Raw genomic sequence first — 25338 nt, 5'->3', positions numbered from 1 at the left:
TCTTCATGTTTGGCTCAGAATTTAAACTGTTTGATTTGGTTTGGATCAAGAGTTGTGAAGTAAGCCAACTCACCTCTCTTGCCTGCCCCTCCCTATCAATATCTCAAATCTGAGAAACTGACGACAGTGGAACCAGCAGTGGGCCCATGACCTTACCAGCTAATTAAATTTTGATATTTATTTATTTGAGAAAGGGTAATACTATGTAACCTAGTTTGACCTCTAATCCTCTGCCTCAGCGTCAGAAGTACTAGGTTTTCATCTGTATGCCAGTCAGATGGTTAATTGCAACATTTAAATTATTACTATTAATTAAGGGTAAATAATTCATAATCTGAGTTAATTGTCATGGAAACCATCAAATTTATCTTTAGATAAAGAGTGAGCTAAAAAATAAAACAAGTTTAAAGGGTAGATTCTCAGGATTGGATTTAAATCTATGATCTAACACTGAGAAACTGGTAGCCTTGTTATTTCATTACCAAAGCCCCAGTTGCCTTACCTCAAAGGGCTGGTAAGCGAATTAAGTAAGCCAGGCGTGGTGGCGCACACCTTTAATCTCAGTACTCGGGAGGCAGAAGTAGGAGGATCGCCGTGAGTTCGAAGCCACCCTGAGACTACATAGTAAATTCCAGGTCAGCCTGGGCTATAGTGAGACCCTACCTCCAAACAAACAAACAAACAAACAAAAAAGACAGAGAGAGAGGGGGAGAGAGTAAGTGTTGAGCCACTCAGGTAAAGTGACTGATTATAGCCAGTGAACAAGTGTTCAACCTTGTTGGTTTTACTATTTATTTTGTTTGTTGGCATATCATTGTGCAGGGACACCCAGCTCTACAAGGAAATTGAAATCCTGAAACATGCTACTTCAAACTTCCTCAAACTCAGGAACAGGTCCCCACTGTTCCCATACTAGGTGCTGCAGGTCCCAGCCAACCACTGGGCCAGCTCACCTCCTACCTGTGCCTAAGAGTCCCTCTCCTTCAGCCCCCGTTGGGGGATGGCTTCTGTCTATAAGAACAGCTACTAGGGGGTTTTCTCTGTCTCTACCATCTCTTCCTACCTACTGAACAGGGAGGGGGAATAAAAAACTTCCTTCACAACACTGGTCTTTCAGGGAAGTGTCACAGCAAAAACACCCAGCCCGAGGCCATGATGTTTGAAGGGAGTCTAGATGTGTACTATCTTCCTTCGCCCCATTTCTGAAGTGGGAAAGAAAGTTCAGATCAAGGAGACCTTACTGCAAAGGCTTCCCTCCTTTGTTTAAAAACTACTATTCGGGGTCACCTGAAGAGTTTTAGACCTCTGTCACTGGGTTCTGGCTTTACTTCCGTTTGTTTGAGTGAACCTGGACAGTCCCGTTTCGCCCAAATGCCTCGAGTCTTTAGCGGGACAGAGAGGAAAGCTGGGTCGTGCTTTGCAGCCACCCAGGGCTCGAGCCTGTGCCCCTGCGTCTTCCGGGGCGCCCAAGCCCGGTGCCCACGAGCCTACAAGTCCCAGCATGCCGGCGGGGCGGGGCGGGGCGGGGCGGGGCGGGGCGCGGCGCGGTGACGGACAGGCGGCTCCGCGAATTGGCACGTGACGAGGGGGGCGCGCGCCGCACATGCGCAGAGGGCAGCGGGCGGGTGGGCTGGCAGCGGTGGACGCGTCGGAGCGGCGGGCGATCAGGTAGGGGGCGGGAAAGGAGGGTTGGCGACCAGGGACCGAGGCTGGGCTTCGTGGGCTGTGGCTGAGCGTCGGCACGGGGAGGCCCGCTCCTGAGTGGCAGGATTCCGGCACTGGGTCGGAGGGGCAGGGCCGGGTGGGGGTGGGGCAGGGATTCGGTGGGTCTTGGAGGTGCAGCTGGGGGAAGGGAGCGAGGGGATCTGAAGATTTGCAGGCGCAGCCTCTCGGGAGGTATGAGGTAATGGGGCCGTGCGGAGAGACGGGGTGCACCACGTGGTAGATGGGGGAATCTGGAGGCCTTGGAGGAGGAGGAGGAGTCTGGCTTCAGAATTTCAGAAATAGGAAGGAATGTGGGGACATGGATGGAGTTTGGAGGGCAGGATCTCCGCGGTTTTGAGGGACTCTGAGGCTGGGGAGGGGCGAGGTCTGAGAGCAAAAGCAATCAGGACCTGGGAAAGTACTAATTCAGAGGTTGCAGGAGAGAAAGGAATTTCTGGAGTGGGGTCTGGGAGAGCTGAGGGGTGAGTTCCTAGGACAATCAGTATACAGTTAGCAGAAAGCATGGCTCTGGCTAAGGCGTGAAGACAACACGTGAAGCAGGGTGGAGGTAAGAGAAGCTGTAGGGGTTTGTACCGGGCAAGGTAGGGAATGGAGGAGATAAAGGCTTAGCCTGAGGGAGAGCAGAAATCTGAGGTGTAGGATTTGGGTTTTATGCTGGGATACAAGCTGCAGACATTTGGAAACGGGGATTAGGAAACATCAGAAGGATCTGTGGCGTATGAATGAGTGGGTGAAGGGTTACAAGGGGCTAACAGCAATCCAAAAGGATGAAATCTGTATTGTAAGAAGGTTGGGAATAGAGTTTGGAGAGGATTGAATGGTGAGTTGTGGATGTCATAACAGAGCTGTGGAATTCAAGGACTCAGGGTAGATGTGTGGGTTGGCTACTAAAGGAATTTTCTTCAAGTTTCTGCGTAGGAATGAAAGGAGAACTCCTAAGGACTCACAGATCTGAAAGTAGCTTATAAATGAACTACGTATGAGTGATTGAAGTTTAGGAGAATTCAGAGGTTCAGGAATAGAGTCATGAGTCTTCAGAGATCCTGAAGAAGAGTGTGACATTCACTATAAGGGACACTCTTCCTTATTTATTAACTAAAGACCCCTTTATCTTGAGACAAGGCTACCACTAACTCCATTCTGACCTGGTGGGAGGCATGAATCAAGAAGCCATCCAAGGTGTTCTGCCTTCCCCTCCCTTTCTCTATATCCTTATGTTGTAATAGCAGAAATGTGAGATCTCCAGGGAAAGGAGTACATCTAAAACCTGGGTTTATCCTGTGTAAGGTCTGTTATATCTCAAAAGGGAAGTGGCTCTGGATGAAGTGTTGGATAACCCCCCCCCAAAAAAAAAAAGACAGGGTGGAAGGGGAGCTTCTTAGGTTTGGCACTCCTGGTTGTACATGCCTTTAATCCCAGCTCTTGGGAGGCAGAACTAGGAGGATTGCTATGAGTTTGAGGCTAGCCTGAGACTACATAGTGAATTCTAGGTCAGCTTGGGCTAGAGTAAGACCCTACCTTAAAAAATTAAAAAGGTTGAGGGAATGAACCTCACATATATAAACTATAAAGTCTTGTGCCATTATCTAAAACAGTGGTCCTTAGCCAGGGATGATTCTACCCTCCCAGGAGACATTTAACAGGGTCTGCAAGCATTTTTAGTTGTCCCAGTTAAGGTGGAGAATATGATTGGCTTCTAGTGGGTAGGTACCATGAATACTGTTAGACATATTACAATGCATGGAATTGCTCTGAAAACAAAGCATTATCTGGCCCAAAATGTTAATCATGCCAAAGTGGAGGAACCTGGCCTCTAAAGTCAAATAATCCTGGGTTCAAATCTTGTTTCTGTCCTGACTTTGTGGTCATAGATGAGTTACTTAATCTCTCAGTGCCTTGGCTCTTCATTTATAAAGTTATGTTAGTGACAAGATACATATTGGGTTTATTATGAGGATTCATTGAAATAAATCAGGGTCCCTCGTGGAGAGTACAGAGTAAATGCTCAAAATTTACTTTTTTTTTTTTAAAAAAATTGTGTATTATACTTCTTGTAACAGTCCTTTCCAGTAGGCTCTACTCTATCCAATTTTACACATAAAACTCAGGCCTTAGGAAATGATTTAATTAAGGACACTTAAATAGAAATAGTGAAAATCACATGCAGATCCAGATACCAGTATATCCCCCTTTTCCTTGCTTCTTTGCTGTGGCCTTAGTCTTACTTTCTTCTAATTAAAAAAAAAAAAAAATGTTTCCCCCTAGTACAGAATTAACTCTAAAGGGGTGGAGCAAATCTTCCTTACAGGTATGTAGGTACTCCAAACTTTGTTGTCAGTTTATTCCTAACCCAGGAGCAGTGGAGATACAAGGGGAGGAACTTGAGGTTAGCTAACTGAATGAGGTCAGAAGATTATGTGGTGAGATGTAGAGGACATTGGCTTGAAAAAAAATCACCTCATCAAGGCCTCAGGCATCTGGTTTAAGGCAGTCCTTCTCTGAAAAAGAGTCATTCCTGCTCCGCATAGTCTCTTGGGGCATCTGTCTTCTGGGGTTGGTTTTGTCAACTCCAAGATCAGCTATAGTATTGTCAAAGCCAGTACAAAATCAAGGCTGAACTGGATTTGTGGACAAAGGACTTAGCTGATATATCCACACACATGCCTTAGGGAAATTTGTAACGGGGAATTAAGTCAGGTTGGAATCAAAGGCTTGAAGTCCAGACATTTATTTTACTGCTTTTTGTTTATATGAGCATGCTCAAGCACTTTTCCTGTCAACCTTTGTCTATTAAAAACACTATTAAGTACATTGACTGCTTATTAATTTGTGTTATCTCAGTAAGTCCTGCCAGTGATCTCGTTGACAAATAGATGCTGTTACTTGCTTTGCAAGAGAGAAAATTAGTAGGTTAAATGTCCTATCTTAGGCTACATAGCAAGTGATTAATCAAAGTTGTAAACCCAGTTTGGTTTGACTCCTGACTTCTATGACAAACTTTTCTGACACTTAAGAGCACCTATACCTGAATCTGGAAAAGGGCCACACTGTGAAAGTTTACTGGGCCCCTGAAGTGGGTCACTCCGTATTCATATCCCATTCATGCTGATGTGATACTCCCTGCATGGTGTCTTTCTGGTATTACAGATTTGAAAGTCATTTATAAAAGCATTTACCAAAGTCACAGTTCACTTGGTGGTAATGATAGAGCCTACTCCACTGGGAAGATCTTATGAGTGAGTCTGGTTTTCTCTCTGGGAGTTTACACATGAACATTGAGCGAGCACTCCTACTCACCAGAGAATGTGGACCAGTTACTCTTCTCTGAGTATTATTTATGAAGTGGAACAACACTTCTATCACACAGTGACGAGAGTAAGTATGAGGTACAGAAGCTGCTTCATAATAAATACTTGTCTTCTGAAAGGTGTCAATTGCAAGACACCATCTTAGCTATTGTCAGGTATTTTAAATGCCCTAAAAATGCAAATTTCAGAGAATCCTCTCCTCTGTAGAGAATTAAGTCTCAAGTGCTTACCTCACTTCTTGAAAATCAGTTTTGTTTAAGTGAGTGATCTTTTTTGGCATGGAGACAGTTGCACACTTGGTTAACATTCTGTTTAAGTACATGAGGAATAAATATATTTCAGGAAGCTGATGTGAAAGGAAATGTAATACAGCTAAAAAACCTACTCAGACTATATGCGTGTGTTTATAGTAGAATGAACCTTTACTTTATAGAGCCTGGGGAAAAGACGTTAACATGACTGTCTCGTTTTTACGTGAAAGCTCTTTCCATGTCTGTTTCCGAGGATTGTATGTCTAGTCCCTTTCATGGGGCTGACTCACTAGTAGGTGCTCAGTGGAGATTTGTTTATTTAATTACATTAGATTCTCCTGTTTTGCTCATGGCACAAGCCCCCAAGAGATTAATCTGTAATAGAGAGAACTTTCCCATGATGCAGATTTGAAACGTTGTGTCAACCCTTTTAATTCTGACGTCAAGTAGTAATACAGTCTCCCAAGAAGGTTCAGAAGTTTGATTATTTAAATGTGTGTATCTGATACCTTAAGCATATTCATATCTTTGATAGGCTGTGTACTGTACCTACAGTGGCAGATAGCAGCTATTCCTGTTTTTACCACTGTGAATAATAATAAGAGGTATTATTTTCTGCACCATTACTTCTAAGTCCAGATTGATGCTGTTCTAAGTATACTCATAACCTCATTTAATCTTTGCAATAACTTTATGAGAAGGCTTTGTTTTAAAAGGTCCATTTCATAGATAAACTTAGAACTAGAGACAAGAAATAACTTGTCTAAGTCCCCATAGTAAGTGGTAGATCTGAGATTCAAATCCAGAATGCCTGAGTCCTGCACCTACCTCATTAATCTGTATAATACTGCTCACTCCTAGTTCTTGCCCTCTAGCCCTAGTTCTGCTCTGTGATTTATAAGTGGCTGAATTTCTTGGTGGTTTTCATTTTCCTCTTTTTTATTACTCTGAGGTTATGACAGACTCTAGCCTTCCATATTTAGTCTGTGCTTGGAAGGAGCTATAGTGGTCTGTGTCTTCATCAGAAGTGTGAATTCATCCAGTCATGAGATATCTACTATTTCAGTCAGATCCCTTCAGAGCCAACCAGTCCTGTTGTTCATCTTTATGTGCTTTTGTGTCCACAAAAGGAACGTTCTTCATCCCTTCAGAACTGAGTTTGTAAGCTGAGCTACTTGTTTACACAAGTAATGGTATAGTTAACACTGTTTTTGATGGTTAATAAAAGTTTGGTAAATAGCATCTTGTATTGTACACCTGCCAGTGTCAATATGAGTATTTTGTGTACATTATTTCTAGTCTCTCAATAATCTTCTTATAAACTAAGAAAATAGGCCTAACTAAATATAATTTGTACTTGGTATTGCAAATATTTGACCTGGATTGTTTCTGGCTTCAAGGTCTTTGTTGCCTTTGTCTTTTGTTGTTGTTTTTCTACCTGGATATCATGGACTGGTGAAAACTCAGTGGTGCCTAAAAAGGCCAAAGCTGAGATAGAACTATAGAATGTTCCTGTCTCTTCAGTTTGCCAGAGCAGACATAGCTAGTTAAGAGGTGTATTCTTATCTAGGAAGAGAGATGTGCTGGTCCCAGTATGGGACATACACTAAAATCACTGTATGAGAGGGATAAGAGTAAAGTGAGATTTGATGAAGGTGGAGAGTACTTAGGGTACAAAGCAAGCAGCAGGAGGCTTTTTCAAGGGATTAGGGAGGCAGCCAACATCATAATTGTACAATGGCGTTTCATTCTGGTTGGTTACAGATTCTTAGCTGGCAGGAGATGGGAAGCATACCCAGAGGCTTGGGATGTTGAAACACTTGGATAGTCTTTTCAGGGAAGCTAGTCAGATTGACTTTCTGTAGGATTCATTCTCACTATTACCATTCATATGGCCAGGCGTGCCCATGTGGAGGAAAGAAGCTGCCTTTGCCTGTCTCATAGTACATGTCAGATAAAGGTCCTGCAAGCTGTGTTCCCAGGGCCTGAATAGAGAGGTAGTCCAGGCTTTCACTGGTCTAAATACCCTTGATACCTAAGGCTTGACTGATGGGAACTGGAGATTATCTAGCAAAGAGTGATAGCTCTGGGGAATGGATGTTAGACATTCTTAGAGAACCTGATAATGCTGTAGTCAGGTGAAATAATTTTGGGTTGGATTCTGGCGTTGAGAATTCATTTTTTTTTAACAGCTGATGGCATAGACAAGGAGGCAGGAAGCCTTGGAATTGAAGAATGTGATATTATATTCCAGAAATCTGAGAAAAGAATTTGCTGGTATTTTTACAAGTTGGCAGACTTGTTTAATGAGCTGATCTGTGGTGCCAGCTCTAGGGAGAACAGATGTCCCTACACATTGTAAGGTAACACGCTCTGGATCCAAACACCAAATGTTACCCTCATCTGTTGTCCCAGATGATCGAAGACATAACAAAGCTATTGGTTTAGAATCTAGAAGGTTTGCATGGATCCTGAGTCATGCTGTCAGTATTCCTGTGCTATTGCCCTCAGTACTAACACATGAAAAATACAGCACTCTCGGTTTCAGGTACTTCCAAGAGATCGTTTTAGGTCCACAACGCCTAGTAATTTGTTACTTTGTTGAGGCATAGCTCTGGTAAGGCTACTGAGTGGGAGTGGGTCACTCAGCTAACAAGTCAATCTAACCCACTCTGTAGTGGCTGAGTCTTATACCTCCATTATTCTTCCTTCCTTGAGAAAATTACATGCTGCAGAGGCACCATTCCCCAGAGCACAGTCTCAATTACACTCGTTAGTACATGTTACATTAAGAACAAAAGTAGCTTGGAAGTGATGTTGGGTTAAACAAAATAAATAATATAAATAATAAATAAAAAAAATAAAAGGTGTCCTGCAAAGAACCACCATATTTGAGCTGTGTGACCTTGAGCCAACTTTCCTGAATTTTGTTTTAGTCATTCGTGCAGTGGGATAATGAAAGCATGACCTACATCATATTGTCATTAGGAATAAGTGAGATTCAGCAAACAAAACACCGGGCTGCTGTATACCACGTAGTTGGTATTAGATGAATACCAGAATGATTCCTTTTCAATGGGGGGACTTCCAGGAAGTTGAACTGACTTTAGGTAAATTGTATGTCTCTGATAGCGTTTGTCAGATTGTATTCTGAAGCTAGTTTTGTTTTCATATTTATCTTTCCAATAACACTTCTCTCTTCCAGGAGATCTGGAGAAAATTGGTAGTGTGAACAAAGCTTTCCTCATTTAGCTCCTTAGAACAAAACTAACCTTCTCTCCATCTCCTACTCCTTGATGGTTGACATCTGCCTATCACAAGATTGCATTTAATCACGTGTCTGACCCTGCTAGGTGTATCCATTCTAATTCTCGGCATAAGTTGACAGAGACATAGCATGCAGAGCACTGAGATCCTAAGTTTGCTTCTTAGGGATATTTATCTTTTGGAGAGTGGGAATGCTCATAACCTGTACTTGGTGAAGCAGAGGGTACTCCAAGTGAGAAATAAACTGTCTTGATAAGATACCACTGTTTTTTAAATCATCCAGGCTTGAATGACTGGCTGTCTCAGCTCTTCACTACCCCTCCACCTCCACATTTTTCAAATCTCACTGATTATACCTCTGGAATATTGCTCAATTTTCTCTCCATTTCTGTCTGCTCTTGGGTTCAGACTTCATTGCCTCTTCCCCATTATTTTACTCTAGTTTTTCTACTGTTTTCTTTATTTCTCCCACTTCTTCACAGCTTTGAGTGTAAGAGTGCCTTGCTCCAAAGAGTGTGTTGGCTCACCATGCCCTTCAAATGAAGTTCGCTTTCACATGAACATTCTGCTCTGAATGTTCCGTCATCATCCCAAATCCCATGTCCAGTTCTTTTCACCTTATCACTCCCTGTATCCTTCCCCAGTTTTAACCTAAGGATAGGAAAAAAAGAAAACTGAAATTTACTTAAGGCTTTTTGGTGCAGAAGCAAACCTTAATATTCCATGTGCTACACACATTATTTAACCTTTACATTAACCAAGTGTAGGCTGTGTGCTTTCCATTTAATATTCCATACATTATTTAACCCTTACATTATCAAAGTGAAGGCAGTGTGATTTTCATTTGATAAATGAGGAAGTTAAAATAGGCCAAGGTTTCTCTGTTCTCATTCCAATGAATACAAGTTCTTATTTTCTCATTTTCTATCCATTTTAAGGATGTGCCCTTTGCCTGGTGCTTCTCTCCCCATCTCCATATCTCTGCACTCCTCCAAGACCATCTCAAGTGCCAGTGTCACTCTGAAAGTTGTTTTCCTTCTCAGTTCTAAGGAGCCTATCTCAGCATCCATAAAACCCGGCCCACCTTTATTCTTTACTTACATATGTTGTCTCTTTAAAGTAGGGCAGGATTTGTATCATAAAAATTTCTTGGTAGCCTGTATAATTCATCATACCTAGACTAACAGGTATACTTAGCAAAATCAAGAGGAAGAATGACAGGTGGAAAATGTGCATTCCTTATCTAACGTCTTGAGGTTCACCTAAAACTGGTAACTCTTTCCTTGGGTGAGTCCTAGGTCCACAAACATGACCGTGGAAACTGGAACAAATAAAAAGGTTTCGACATATGCTCATACCACTTGTTTTAAATGTGCTTATCTCTAATCTCTTGCCTCATGTATTTAAAGATATATCTCACAAGTTAGCTTCACTTCTGGGCAGCCTTCCTCAACGCATCCCCCACTGGAGCCCACTACTGCATCCACTGTACCCCATATTGTACGTGTTCTTTTTACTGTGCATAGTTTTTCTGTGCTTGTCTCCTAATATAAATCATGAGTTGAACTTCACAGAATAGAAAACTAGTAGCAATTATTATGAAGGCTATTACTTGCCAGGTATTACATTACTTAACCCTTCAAATAATTATATGAGGACGATCTTATCATTGTGTCTGTTTTCTAGATGATGGAGAAACTGGGAAGTTTAGGCTCCTTCCTGAATTCTTACCCACTGTGCACTTCTCTAATGGTTTGTTGTTTTGTTTTGTCGCTGTGTCCCCATTGCCTGGCACATAATAGCCGTCAACAGAATATCTGTTAAGTAAGTGGATGATTGAGCCATTACAGCTCTTCTCTAAGTGGGTCTTCACTCAATTAATTTGCATAGGCTGTGGAAAATGAATAATGGTTTGTTTTTCTTTTTAACAGGAATTTGGCTCTGGGGCATGAAGGCTAAGCTGCTTCATTCTGGGCTGTTTTAGCAGGACCGTTCATAGGAAGAGCAATGGCCATAGCAGCAGCTTCTCACCTGAACCTGGATGCTCTCCGAGAGGTGCTAGAATGCCCCATCTGCATGGAGTCCTTCACAGAAGAGCAGCTGAGGCCCAAGCTGCTGCACTGCGGCCATACCATCTGCCGCCAGTGCCTGGAGAAGCTGCTGGCCAGTAGCATCAATGGTGTCCGTTGTCCCTTCTGCAGCAAGATTACCCGGATAACCAGCCTGACCCAGCTGACTGACAACTTGACAGTGCTGAAGATCATCGACACAGCTGGGCTCAGTGAGGCTGTGGGGCTGCTCATGTGCCGAGCCTGTGGGCGGAGGCTCCCCCGGCAGTTCTGCAGGAGCTGTGGTTTGGTGTTGTGTGAGCCCTGCCGTGAAGCAGACCACCAGCCTCCTGGCCACTGCACACTCCCTGTCAAAGAAGCAGCTGAGGAGCGGCGGAGGGACTTCGGGGAGAAATTGACTCGTCTGCGAGAGCTTATGGGGGAGCTGCAGAGACGGAAGGTGGCCTTGGAGGGGGTCTCCAAGGACCTTCAGGCAAGATACAAGGCCGTTCTTCAGGAGTATGGACACGAAGAGCGCAGGGTTCAGGATGAGCTAGCTCGCTCTCGCAAGTTCTTCACCGGCTCTTTGGCTGAAGTTGAGAAGTCCAACAGTCAAGTGGTGGAGGAGCAGAGCTACCTACTCAACATCGCAGAGGTGCAGGCTGTGTCTCGCTGTGACTACTTTCTAGCCAAGATCAAGCAGGCTGATGTTGCGCTTCTGGAGGAGACAGCTGATGAGGAGGAACCAGAGCTCACTGCCAGCCTCCCCCGGGAGCTCACCCTGCAAGATGTGGAGCTCCTTAAGGTAGGGCACGTTGGTCCCCTTCAAATTGGACAGGCTGTTAAGAAGCCCCGCACAGTTAACATGGAAGATTCCTGGGCCATGGAGGCTGCAGCCTCTGCCACCTCAACCTCTGTGACATTTAGAGAGATGGACATGAGCCCTGAGGAAGTGGTAGCCAGCCCTCGGGCCTCTCCTGCAAAGCAACGGAGTGCAGAGGCATCCTCCAGCATCCAGCAGTGCCTCTTTCTTAAGAAGATGGGGGCCAAGGGCAGCACCCCAGGCATGTTCAACCTTCCTGTCAGCCTCTATGTCACTAGCCAGGGTGAGGTGCTGGTTGCTGACCGTGGTAACTACCGTATCCAAGTGTTCACCCGCAAAGGCTTTCTGAAGGAGATCCGTCGCAGCCCCAGTGGCATTGATAGCTTTGTGCTGAGCTTCCTTGGGGCTGATTTACCCAATCTCACACCTCTCTCCGTGGCCATGAATTGCCACGGGCTGATTGGTGTGACTGATAGCTATGACAACTCCCTTAAAGTGTATACATTGGATGGCCACTGCGTGGCCTGTCACAGGAGCCAGCTAAGCAAACCATGGGGCATCACAGCCCTGCCATCTGGTCAGTTTGTGGTAACTGACGTGGAAGGTGGGAAGCTTTGGTGTTTCACTGTTGACAGAGGTGCAGGGGTCGTCAAATACAGCTGCCTCTGCAGTGCTGTGCGACCCAAGTTTGTCACCTGTGATGCTGAAGGCACCGTCTACTTCACCCAGGGCTTGGGCCTCAATCTGGAAAATCGGCAGAATGAGCACCATCTGGAGGGAGGGTTCTCTATTGGCTCTGTGGGCCCTGATGGGCAGCTGGGTCGCCAGATTAGCCACTTCTTTTCTGAGAATGAGGATTTCCGATGCATTGCTGGCATGTGTGTGGATGCCCGTGGTGACCTCATTGTGGCTGATAGCAGTCGCAAGGAAATTCTCCATTTTCCTAAGGGTGGGGGTTATAGTGTCCTTATTCGAGAGGGGCTTACCTGTCCAGTGGGCATCGCCCTCACTCCTAAAGGACAGCTACTGGTCTTGGACTGTTGGGATCATTGCATCAAGATCTACAGCTACCATTTGAGAAGATATTCCACCCCTTAGAGGATGAGCACTTCCAGTTTCTTCTGTTCCTCAACCAACTTTCTATTCCTTAGTCTTTGGTTGTTGATGGTACTATTGAGTGCACTTGGCTCATGTCCTGATTCCAGCTGGATTGTCCTTAAAATTTAGAAGCTCTAGTTTTTATTTATCCTTTCCCTCTTTTCCTTCACCCTACCTCCACATAATTTAGAGCTTCTTATGGGTATATTAGCCCCAATAGGACACATGATGGTGTTAGCCAAAGTTTGCTTTGAAACCAGGCACTTCCAAGGCTTCAGTAGAGAAAACCACTTTAGTCCTTTGCCCCTGTGTTTGAAATTTGCCTCTGTAATGAATCCTTGATTTTCCCCTTTGGGGCTCTGAGGTCCCTGGACCATTATTTCCCTCCCACTATAATGTGCTGCTTCTGTGATACTTTCTTCAACTCTGGCTGCATTCTGTGTGCATGCTCCAGTGGGATCTGCCCCACCCTTCAGTGACATAGTATCCCTGTAGCATGCTGCCTCTGGTGTGATCACTTTTGCCAGTATGAAAGTGCACCATTAAGTACCAACAGGGGTGATGCACAGTCCCTTTGGGAAGCCGTACTGCTTGGCTGGGGGTCTTGAGCCATCTTGGATTGCCTTCTGATGACAGATGTGCCACAGAATATGTTGATCCTGGTTGGGTAGCATTGGAGACTTTAACCTGGAAATTACTTGCCTTCTGAAAGGACTCTTGGGTTCAAATTATGCCACAGCCAAGGAGGATGGGAATGGACAAACAAATCCTAATGTAGCCAGCAAAATTCCGATAGTCTCTAGAGCTTACAGCATTTCTTACTCTTTCCACTGACATGTGCAGAATTGTCTGAGGAATTGTACAACTTAAGCCAGGGACAACACAGTGGGAAGATGGACACACCCATTTCATTAATAAACAATGAACCACTGGGTAGTTACTCTGTATTTTCTTAAAGTGACTGCATACTGTTTGGCTTTGGGATTTATTTCTGTTCCTCTATCAAGCATTAAATAATTGACAACAATTTCATTAATGCTGTTCCTTTCTTAATTATCAACATGGGGCTTGGGAGGTGAGGAGAGAAATGCCATTTTGCTTCCTTATTCGGTGCTGTGTTCTTTGAGAGCAGCATGTATAAAGATAATGCAGACCTCACTCCCACATATGTGTGAACAGAATCTGCCTCTCCCCATCTACGTTTAGCATTGCTAACAACCTGTTTGCAGTTGAGCCTCCACCATATTTAATTCTCAGGATTATAGTACTGAAAAGGAAGGTAGCCTTGTGGTTTGTTTAAGAGTGAGAATTCTATAAGGTGATGGCAGGCTTCTGCATTTACTAAGTGACATAGCTTGCTCTTTAGTTGTAGAGGTAATTGCAAGCCAAAGCCCCTTGCTTTCACAGAAATAAGATTTCTGACCTGAGCCTCTCAAAATGACTTTTTGATGGCACTGTTTCTCTTGTTTGTTTTCCCCCCTGGCTTCTGCAGCAACAGCTGTCAGATGATGGAGTGAAAATTATTCACATGATGCTGTGCTAGCTTGTCTTTTGCTTTTCACCTGGAGAAGGCTTCAGGTTCTGATTATGAAATTGTATCCAATTTTCAAAGATGATGTAACTGAGAGGAAATTGATCTAATTAGAAGTGCATCACAAATGACTCCTAGTTATGAAGGCCATTTTATCTGTGATAGCACTAGTCCGTGTTCCTTGTTTGATGTAAATTCTTGTTACTGTTATTTGTATGTGTGCCTAAGCTTTGGTAAGGGCTAACCCTCCAGCTACCAGCACATAACATGTTCCTATAACGTAGGTTCTCTGTCATTTACTCAGTTCTCTGACTTGATGGTGACTGTAGTATTGTTAAGGAGTTCTAGCACAGTTCCCCTACATAGAAGATGAAAGGATTCCCAGACAAGCCCCCTCCCCTTTTTTGATTTTTCAGGGTAGCATTTTGCTTGAGCCCTATCTGACCTGGAATTCGCTATGTAGTCTCAGGCTACCCTCAAACTCCCAGCAATCCTCCTACCTTTGCTCCTAAATGCTGGGATTGAAGAAGGGCATGTGCCACAACGCCTGACCCAGACAAGCCCTTTTAATGGTATATAAGAAAAGCTGGTAGTAAGCAGTTCGTCAGACCACTTCCTCCGTGTTCTAATTATGCAGAATTGAAAATCTCAGAACAATGAGTTTGTTTGTGGTTTAAATTGAGTACCTACAATGTGGATCAGGCATTCTACCAGGTGTTTAAAAAAAAAATGAGGGGTGATATTAGTATTGTTTACTTTTTAACAGGTCAGGTGTAGGCCAGCTGTGTCTGAACACTTGTGGGGGTACACTAACTCAGAGAGCAGAGGGTCACTTTAGTGTTTATCAGTAGAATAAGCTTGGTTAGAGATTTACAGTGTTTCTCTGGTAAGGCAAATGATGGTGAAGTGTGTTTTGTCTAGCACTAATAATGGCCTCTTAAGAGAAGTGCTACCCAGCTCAGTGGGAGGGAAAGGCAAGCCCTAATAGGTCTAATGGGAGATTCAGGTCTCCATTTGAAAAGGAAGCTGATTTACACGGAGGGTGTGCAGACCCTCAAGGGGGATCACAAAACAAAGTGAGACAGGGAACAGCAGATGCTTGCATGAATTTTACAAGCAGAGCAGTGGTGAGAAAGGTGTTAGAGTAAAATACGTACTTTGATTGTTGATGGAGGGCTTGGTCTTGTCAATATCATTAATATTCATGGGACCCTGTCTGAATATGAGGTTAGTGAGGCAGTTCTGGGCCTGGCAGTGTTTGCAAATGGGAATATCACTGGACCTGGGGTCAGGCCTGCATCTGAGTCACAGCTTTGTCTCTTATCTAGCTGATGGAATACAAATGATCCCTGATCATCAGCGTCCCTTCCTGTAACATAAGATTGAACCAGTTCACAGCAGTCCTTCTAACTTCAAGATGGAGTTTGTAACCAAGATAAATTATGGTTGAATTCTCCCTTGGTATCTTTGCATATTTGTTTTGTTTTGCATTGGGTGTTTCTTAGACTAGTGAAAAGAAAAAAGGAAAAAAAAAAAAAGACAAAACAACCTGAACTTTGGAGTCAGCCTCACCTAGGTCCAGTTGTTTCCGACCTCAGGCGATGGTGACTGTCCTGCAGTTGTTACTCTAGCCTATCCTTATTTAGTAAAAGGAAGTGACAGTTTATATTTTAAAGGGCGAAGGTTTTGAGAATTAAACGATATTAATGACATAATGCATGTCAAATTACCTAACTAGGAAAGTGACTTCCACCGTATGGGCAAGGACACCCTTCCCTTCATGGCACATTAATACACACTCTTCACACACATGCTAGGGAAATTTTTCAGGCAGTGCTGGTGATGCAGCAGTTCATTCAACGTGGCTTGGCTTCTTAATTAAAAGGAAGAAGAGTAGGATGGCCTGAACAGCAGAGGCAGAACTAATTCACCAGTCTGTCACACTAGGAAAGCTATGCATAGATCCTAAACCCTAATTTGAATAAAACAATTAAGATAGCCCCTTGACTCATTGGAAGGTAAATAGCAGAATCTTAAAAGATTATACAAATGTACATCAAATAAATATGTAGAAGGAAAAATTAAGCTTCGAGCATGCATGTTTAACTATTCTCATATGGCTGGAATGAAATATTTTTTCTTCCAAGTCAACATTCATTAGCTCAAATAATTATGAAGCAAGGTCAAAATAATAAGACAGAGTAGTTATGAGTTGAGCTTTAGAAGTGAGGTGTCGGGGGTTTGGGCTTGTTTCCCTTACTAGCTCTATGAGTGTTTACTCAGCCTCTCACTCAGTTTCTTCTTTGTAACAATGGTGCAGTTTCTTGTTCCTGCACTCACCTGAAGAAACGTCAGCCACTTAGGATAGCTGCAAGGCAATCTAAGTAGCAGTAAACTATGCATCAGAAAGCTACTGAATTTTATTTATGATACACAAATGATAAGGAATTGGTGAAAAAACTATGCCCCAACCCCAAAGGAAAATTACTTAGTAACTCACTGAAATCCTGACATTTTAAAAACATATGAAGCATCTGTATGTCAGAAGCATGTTGAGTTTTTGTTTTGTTTTGTTTCTTATACAGGTAAAATTAGGAGTTTCCTTTGGTGATTTACTTGGTTTACCTGGTTGTAACTGATGACACTGACCTGAGATTTTCATTATTCATTCACTTGCTCATTACCACATTTAAGACATCTACTGTTTACTATTAGCAATACTTATCAGAGTAATGAATGCAAGGAGAGATAATCATGAACATCACAGTCAACTGCCAAAAATAAAACATACACAAAACAGGTACACTGATGAATAAGATAAATGAAAAGATACAAGACAAAATGTATGCCAAGTGTTTCAGCAAAGACTAGTAGCTGAGAGGATTTGTATGAGGAAGAGCCTTGAAATGTAAGGAGCAGAGATCTAACCATTAAATGGAAGAATGAAAAGATACTTGGAATTTAAAACCATGTCAGAGTGAGGAGACATGAATCCAAAGGTCTAAGGTCAATTTGTTGGGTAAGTGATTAGTGTTCTTTTCCCTGCAAGGGCCACACACTGCTGTGAGTAACCCTGTGAGGATATATTCATAGGGAGGCGAGAGGCAGCAGTGTGTGATCAGAATCTCCTTGGAGGAACAGAGGAGGCAGGCAAAGGTATAGTTTGGAAATTAAATTTTCTAATATGTCCCTTTGCTAGGACTCACTAGTTGCTACTGTCTCCTATGTATATACGTACATATACATACATACATACATACATACATACATACATATATATACACACACACATATATATATGCGCGTATGTGTGTGTGTGTGTGTATACGTATATATAAAGTTGAAACTGGGCAAATGGCTCAAAGTTAAATGCACTTACTTTCAAAGCTTCCTGGCTCTGGTTCAATTCCCCACCCATCCACCTAAAGCCAGATTGGCATTTATTTGTAGTGGCAAGTTGACCTTGGTATGCCCCCCCCACACACACATGCAAATACGTAATAGTTTTTTTTTTTTTTTTTTTTTTTTTTTAGTCCTGAAGTAATTGTAATTTTTCAATTACTTTGTAGTAGGTTTTCACTCATTTCTTGGTTCTTGGTGACATTTCTCAAAACTAACCAACTTATGCAATTTGTAGGGAAATAGATGGAACTGGAAAAGATTCTACTAAGTCACATAACCCAGATTCAGAAATACAAAGATCCCATGTTCTCTCAGGCAGATCCTGACTGTTAATACTATGTGCAAGCACAGAAGGGAATGTGAGCGTGAGCACAGACTAATCCAGGTGGGAGACCCTGAGAGGAACAAGAGATGATACCGGGAGAGAACAAATGGAAGCATGCTATGAAAGGAGCCTGGAGGAACTAGGGCACAAGTTGAGCAGGAATGGCTAAGCTCAGGGGAAGGGGAAAAGCTTGAAATACAACATAATGAATCCTAATTTTTGTATGCTAATAAAAAGTCTAAGCAGAATCATCAGAGTATATGAAAACACACACACCAAAAAAAAAAGCTTTTGTCCCGTATCTGGCCAGCAAGTTCAGATTACACAACCAGTGCTTAGAAAGGACCCTCATTCCTCCCTACCTCCAAGCCACGAAAAATTAAGATGGCTTTTTACCTGATCATGCCATTCTTGGATCTTCTTGGGAATACCACCCAGGCCCTTCCCAGAAAGCCTCATTATGTAACGAACCTTTTTGTATCTATTTGGTGTGAGAGTTGTAGCCTCAGTTTCAATATCTGAACCCAGTTTTGGGTGAAAAGTCCCACCTGTTCTTTGGATTTAAGGCAGTAGTTGACACAGCAAGCAGGAAGTCACCACCATCACTAGACTGCCCCCTCTGACTTTTAATTCTAACCACCTACTGCTGGCTATTTGGGGTGGGAATTGGGGAACAGGTTCTCATGTAGCTCAAGTTAGCTTCAAAATCACTATGTTACTGAGGATGGCTTTGAACTTCTGATCCTTCTGCCTCCATGTCTAGAGTGTTGGGACTACCATGGTGTCAGAAAGGAAGAGGGTCTGGGAATTGAACCCAGGACCTCCTATGTACTAAGCAAGCACTCTACCAACTGAAGTACATTCCCAGACCAAGAGTACTATTTTTTTGTCACCTTGTGCTTGCATGTGTTTTGGACCATATGGACTGACTGACTCTGATGAACCCTACCAATGATTATATATAAGCATTCATAATTAGCATATGAGGACAGAGGACTAGCTCTAACCATTGTATCTCAGTCCAGTCTGTGTCTCTGTATTGCTTAGATTCCAGCATAGACTGGAACTGACAGGAAGGCTCAGAAGAATGACTCTTGTAATTTTTGTTTTTTACTTCCAAAAGTCTGATATTTTTTTCTTAATGCAAAAGAAGTACAGTTATGTTTAATTTAGAATATCTAGCTTTCCATTGGTTCTGGTTTCCTCGGTGAACTTTAAATAGGTAAAATTTGGTTTTCTGGTACATAACTCAACTCTTCCCTCCTCTTTTTAGTTTTCAGTTGAAGGCTGAGTATGCTCCTAATAATTCAACATGACTCAAGAGAGTCAGTACAGATAGCCAAATTTCATGTGGTCCTTTCAAGCACTGTATTCCTGGCTGTCAGTCAGCTATCTAACAGTCTTTTTGTTGTTGTTGTTTGTTTGCTTTTTTTTTTTTTTTTTTTTTTTTGACTCTTGGACCATCAACAATGATCTGCTCATCTGTTCCTGCCAATGAGAGAAAACTAAAACAAACATACTAGTTCTCTATCCATGATTGTCCTCTTGGGGAAAAACAAAAACAAAAAGCTCTGAGTCTTATTTCCTCATAGACATCCATAACACAAACACAGGTGTGTCTCTTTCAGCCTTTCAGACATTACTGATAGTGCCACTGCACTCATCTCCTTTCTCAGCCCTCACTGGGTTGGGCTCATGGGAAGACATGCAGTGGAACTTTCAGGTACATTGACGAGCAGCCACTCTCTCTGTAGTAGAAGATAATGGAACTTACCAGGATGCAGGTCTCATAGATAACCTTAACAGCTTATAAACAAATTCACATGCAATAAAATGAACTATTACATAGTTCCATCATCAAATGTCAGGGTGAATTATAATAAAGATTCTGGGTCTATTTTGACATTTGATGTTGAAAGCTTTCGAGCTCCATTGCCCCTCCCCTTCATCTTCAGGCTTAAATCTGAGCAAGCTGATAAGAAAGCCTGTGTATATATCTTTAATGCTGAAGGGAATTCAATCCATGCAAGTCCCATATAGGAACTGAAATCCAATCTCATTCTACACTTTCCATTACCATCAATCTATAAAAGCCAGCCTTTCCTGTTCTCTCAAACATTTCTGGATCTCCTTGGCTTGCTCACCTCACCACCGCTTTCTCTCCCTCATCTCCCTCCCCTCCCCACCAAAGTTTCATGATGGATGATACATATTTTCATACATTTTAAGATGTATGTTTTACTTTTCATATCCTCTGTGTTGTATGATTTTTCCACCAGTATCAGTAGTGTGTGTGTGTGTGTGTGTGTGTGTGTGTGTGTGTGTTGAGGAGGGGTAGTAATTCCACTACTCAGAATGACAACAAAGCTTTAGAGTTAATTATTGAAAATATTTTCATGGTATGACAAATGGAAATGGTGCACAGTTAATTGATGAGCAGCCACATGCTTTGTGAAATGGCATTTAATATTTAAACCTAAAATAATAAATCTATAAATCTCTTGAGCCTACGGATCTGAAGCTTGTTTGACACATTTAATGATTTTATAAAAAAAAAATTAAAGATAACATTAAATGGAAAATACAGCTCAAGGGATGGGGATGGATTAGATATGCATATCACCTCACCTGATTCAGGATGCCAGTGTTACATTTAGAAGGAGAAAACTTGTGCTAATGGATACACTAGAGGAAAGGTCACATAGTGTAGAAACATGTGCACTTGTGCCCTTCAGAGAAGGCTCATCATTGGCTAAGTAAAATGTTCAAAAATTAAGCAAAAAAATGACATATATATTCTTCCCTTCTTCTCTGGTGGTAATAGCCAAAGATGTGATTTTCTTAACAAGATTTTTTCTACTCTTCAGTGACTTCCAGTGTCTTAATATGTACTAGGACTATTCCCATAACAGAATATTTTTACACAAATTAAAGCTGGAAAAAACTGATGGGTATACTGTCTGTATGCAATAATATTTCTAAAAATAGACGGGTGTGGTGGTGCACGCCTTTAATCCCAGCACTCGGGAGGCAGAGGTAGGAGGATGATTGTGACTTTGAGGCCACCCTGAGACTACATAGTGAATTCCAGGTCAGCCTGGGCTAGAGTGAGACCCTACCTCAAACAACAACAACAAAAATAATAACAAAAACAAAACAAAAAAATACTTCTAAAAATAAAATGTTGGAAACAATGCAGATTGTGGTGTAAGGAGGAGAAATAGGTCCCTAGGCAAGCAAGTTGCAAAGAAGAACTTAGTTTTTATTCTGGAAGACAATGTCAATGGAAGATAATTTCAACTACCTACCTGTAATAACTGGGTCCCAGGTCCGTTTTCAGGTTTTAACTTTTTGATGTGTGTGTGTGTGTGTGTGTGTGTGTGTGTGTGTATGTGTATACATATATATGCATATATATACATATATAGATATATATACACACACGCACATACATATATGTATGGCCCCATTTTAATGTCAGTGTTATATTCATAAAACCCACAGACTCAGCATCTTCAAAGCCGACTTCAACTCTGCCACATCAGATGCCCTCCCTGTGCACTACTGCCTGAGCTCCACGTCCACTTGGGTTCTTGAGCCAGAGAGCTTGGGACAATCTCTAATCATTATCGTTACTCGCTACCTTTCACCTTCAGTCATTCAGTCACAGCATCTTCATCTGATATGGTTTACATGTGGCTTGAGTGCCCCTCAAAGATCCATGTGGTTGTAGGCTTGGTCCACAGAATGCAAATGCTGGGAGGAGGTACAATTTTTGGCAAATAAAACTAGATGGGATGTCCTTGGGCCATGGGGAGCATGCTTTCAGAAAGCAGTCTTTATAGGACTTCTCTGTAGTTTTCTGGAAAAGGCTGTAATAAAGCCTTCATTTGGCCTCAGCTCTCTGCTTTCTAATTCAAGATGTCACTACTGGTCCCAACTTGAATGCCCACCGCTGCTATCCACTGACCTTATCAAAACTAAATCATTGGTCCCTGACAGATATTTGAACTTGGAATCTCCAAAATTGTGAGTTAAATAAACGTCTTCTTCATATGTGGCTTGGGTTCATTTCTCATAGTGATGCAAAGCTGATAAATTCATCATTCTAGTAGCAGCTTCATTTTCTTTTCTTTTTCTTTTTTATTTTTTTAACAGCTTCATTTTCATCCCCATTTATTCTTTTCTTCATCCTCGTGGCTTTAAGTTTTAAACTCCTAACTTATTATTCATAAAACACTGCTGTAGTTTCCTCTATTAGATTTTCTTCACTATCGTCTAGCATCTTACATATACTTCTTCCTATTCTATGTCAAGTCCCTAGCCCACATTTGATAAATTCTGAAGTGCAAATACTAGTGGTAATACACAGAATATTTACATGACCTTTAATTGCTGTTTGTAAAATATAAATTCCTTAACATATCCCATAAATCCCAGTGATATTTGATTGTTGTCTCTTTCTAGATTTGTCTTATCACCACTTCCATTTGTCCTGAGAATTATTGTTTTACACATATTTTCTTATCCCAGGGATGTTTTTGTACCTGCTATTCTTGGTACTTAAAACACCTTTCCTCTTTCTACACGCTCACATTGGCCTACATCTTACTTTTTCCAGGTGTCTAGAATGACTTTCTGACCCACATTACTGTTTGAATCAGGTGAACATACCAATTTGTGTTTCCTTCTTGCCATTTTGTACATTTGCATTGTGAATTTTCCATTAGTTCTCTTTCTCCAAGACTAGCATTGACAAGCAAAACAGTATTTAATTTACTATGACATGAAGTCCAGTGCCTGAAACATACTGAGCAATGAAATTGTTTCTGAATACCAGGGCTGCGTCCTCTCTCTCTCCCTGTCCCTCTCTCTTACACACACAAACACACACACACACACACACACGCACTTTGGATGGCAATTCATACTAACTGAATTTGTTACCTCCTGTTACTGCCACCAGCTGCCTCTCTTAATTACAATGTCTAACTGCAACAGAATGGCCTGGGTTGAAAGGTAGACTTGTTCCATTTTACAGAATCTCCTCAACTAGAAAATAATTGAGAGTCATCTTTCCATCTGGATTTACCCAGCCATTTTCTTAATCAAACATCACCATTGGAAGAGAAGGGTGGAGAATATACTTTCCAGTGTGATTTACAAACTATATCACTAAAGCTATTGTAATCATAGGAAAAGGTATCATTGCCTCTCAACTCACTTCCTAAGTTAGTGGAATAAAGAAAGGGATTCATGTCCTGCTTGAGTCCAAGCCCTACATTTAATTTATGTTTTAGTTTGTGAAAATCATTTCTTCTTAACACTCCATTATTTCCATCTGTACTAATAATTTTACCTTGAGTAAATCTTTTTTTTAAGTTTTTGTTATTTGGTTTTCAGGATAGAGTCTCACTCTAGCTCAGGCTGACCTGGAATTCACTATGTAGTCTCAGCTTGTCCTCGAACTCACAGTAATCCTACCCCTGCCTCCCGAGTGGTGGGATTAAAGGTGTGCGCCACCACACCCGGATCTTGGGTATATATTTTATACTGGATCTTGGGGCTGGGGAGATCAGATGGTTTAAGGATTAAGAATGCTTTTCCTGCAAAAATAAGGGCCTGAGGTGGCTTAAAACCATTCAAATTTAATTCTCCAACGTACAGAATTAAAAAGTAGGGCAGAAGGGGAGAGTGAGAAGGGGAAGTGGCAGAGGGCTTGCAGACAGGGGTGGGGACTGGAACAGCCACTCTGTTGAATGAGATACTCTCTGTCAAGGAGACAAGTGGATGAGTAAAAGGAGTATACCTCACATTCTTTTCTGGCCATCTCAAATGGACACACAAAAGGTGCACATATTTGCATGCAAGCGTGCATACGCTACACTATACATCGCATCATTCACCATGCCACACATACTCAACAAAATGTTACGGATCTTTCCTAGTTAGTTTCCTATCCTTAGTTATTCTTATGTACCAAACCTAAAGCATGCTCTGAGCCACAGTCTTCCAGGGAAGCCAAATTCTACTTTGTGCATCTGTAGTACTGGCAGGAAGAATAGGAAGAGCCCCAAAGCCTGAACTTGGTAGACAAAGACTACCAAATTCAACTCGGTTTCAATGGTTTGACGATTAAGTCAGTCTCTAAGACTTGGCTCAGTATCTACCCTCTGACCCAGAGATAAGATGTTATTAGAGTAAACTTGCTAATATCATATAGACTGAAATCGTATGAATCCATCCGCCTCTCCTTTTCTCTGTCCATGTACAGGAACTTCAATGTATTTCAGGGAGAAAATAAGAAAATGCCTGTCAGAGAAAGCACTTTTTGGAGGGTCCCTATGACTGAGTAACACTAAATTGTAGATGATGAGAGGATTGGAGCAAGAAAACACTGAAGAGAGAGAAAGCAAGAAAGGTTACCATTTGCCAGCTCTGTGTCTTCCAGTTACATATTTTATTCCCATGCCCTCATCTCAGTTTCCTGATCATAAGGATGTCAACTGCAGAGAGTTTCTGTAAGAATAGGAAATGTGGATGGGAAATGCTCAGCACATATCCTGGTATATAGGGAGTCTGCAGTGCATGGCATCTGTTGTCACAGAAATGACAATAAAGTCAGGCAGACTTTGGAGTCAGACAGTACTGGTAAGGCATTCTGCCTCTGGTTATTCTCATCCCTGTGACCCTGAACAAGTGCTACATTTCTTGTTGGAAGATGCTGATTACAGATAGGATATTGTGTGATGAATTGTATTCGGGTAGGAACTCAAAACATGTAAGTCATGATTGTCCTAACCTTGGTCACCTTTTCTCCAATATCATATACACACACAGGGAGAAAGAAAGAAGGAGATAGAGACAGACAGAAACATATACACAAGCCATTATATGCTTCTTGAACATCTTGGTATTCACCTGCACAAACATAGGCCCCCTGCACCTCGCCGCTAGGCTTCAGGTGATGCTACGTGGTAACACCATCTTCTATTCCCGCCTCCAGGTTCATGCACAGCTCAGTGTCAAAACTTATCAGATGAGCCAGGGAGAGTTGGAGATGACTCAGTTTGCATGACAAGAAGAGGGCATATATCTTATGGTGGTGAAATGAGGACGGGAAAGACCTACATCATCAAACATTTTGCTTAGAAAAACTAATAGTATGAACAATCATCACTGGCTTAATTATGTCTCATAGTAATAAATGATAATAATAAGAGCTAGCATTTCCTGAACATTTATTATATGTCAGGTGCAGTGATAATCGCTTAAACACATTGTTTCATTCAATTCTCATAGCAATATTACAAGACAAGCATTATTAGGCTCATTTAAAGTTAAGGAACTTGAGGCTCAGAGAACTAAAAATGCTTTGATCCAAGTCACAAATCTGGCAAAGGAGACAGATAACTCACACATGGGTTGATATGTGTGTGTTATTTATGGAGACTTGCATTTTACTTAAAGAGACAATACAATAACCAACTTGCACTGAGTTCCTATTATGGGCCAATTATTCATTACAAGATTTCATGTTGTCTTCATGACAACCTTGTG

At 42.0% G+C, this 25338-nt stretch overlaps 2 protein-coding genes across 8 annotated transcripts in view; one reads left to right on the top strand and one right to left on the bottom strand.

Annotated features, from left to right (window-relative positions):
• The window catches only part of Astn2 (astrotactin 2), a 1021805-nt gene that overhangs the window by 267408 nt on the left and 729059 nt on the right, over positions 1-25338 (bottom strand). The window lies entirely within an intron of this gene.
• On the top strand, positions 1615-13552 carry Trim32 (tripartite motif containing 32). Of its 3 annotated transcripts, none has more exons than XM_004662740.2 (2): positions 1615-1668; positions 10483-13552. In XM_004662740.2, the coding sequence occupies exon 2, from the start codon at positions 10559-10561 to the stop codon at positions 12518-12520; it is 1962 nt and encodes a 653-aa protein (XP_004662797.1). In that variant the 5' UTR covers positions 1615-1668; positions 10483-10558; the 3' UTR covers positions 12521-13552. The 3 variants fall into 3 exon arrangements, with proteins under 3 accessions (XP_004662797.1, XP_045010417.1, XP_045010414.1); XM_045154482.1 differs by lacking the exon at positions 1615-1668 and adding an exon at positions 1764-1782; XM_045154479.1 differs by lacking the exon at positions 1615-1668 and adding an exon at positions 10356-10375.

Source organism: Jaculus jaculus, chromosome 1 (genome assembly GCF_020740685.1).
Source record: "Jaculus jaculus isolate mJacJac1 chromosome 1, mJacJac1.mat.Y.cur, whole genome shotgun sequence".
NCBI lineage: Eukaryota > Metazoa > Chordata > Mammalia > Rodentia > Dipodidae > Jaculus > Jaculus jaculus.
This window is presented reverse-complemented; position numbering and strand designations above follow the sequence as displayed.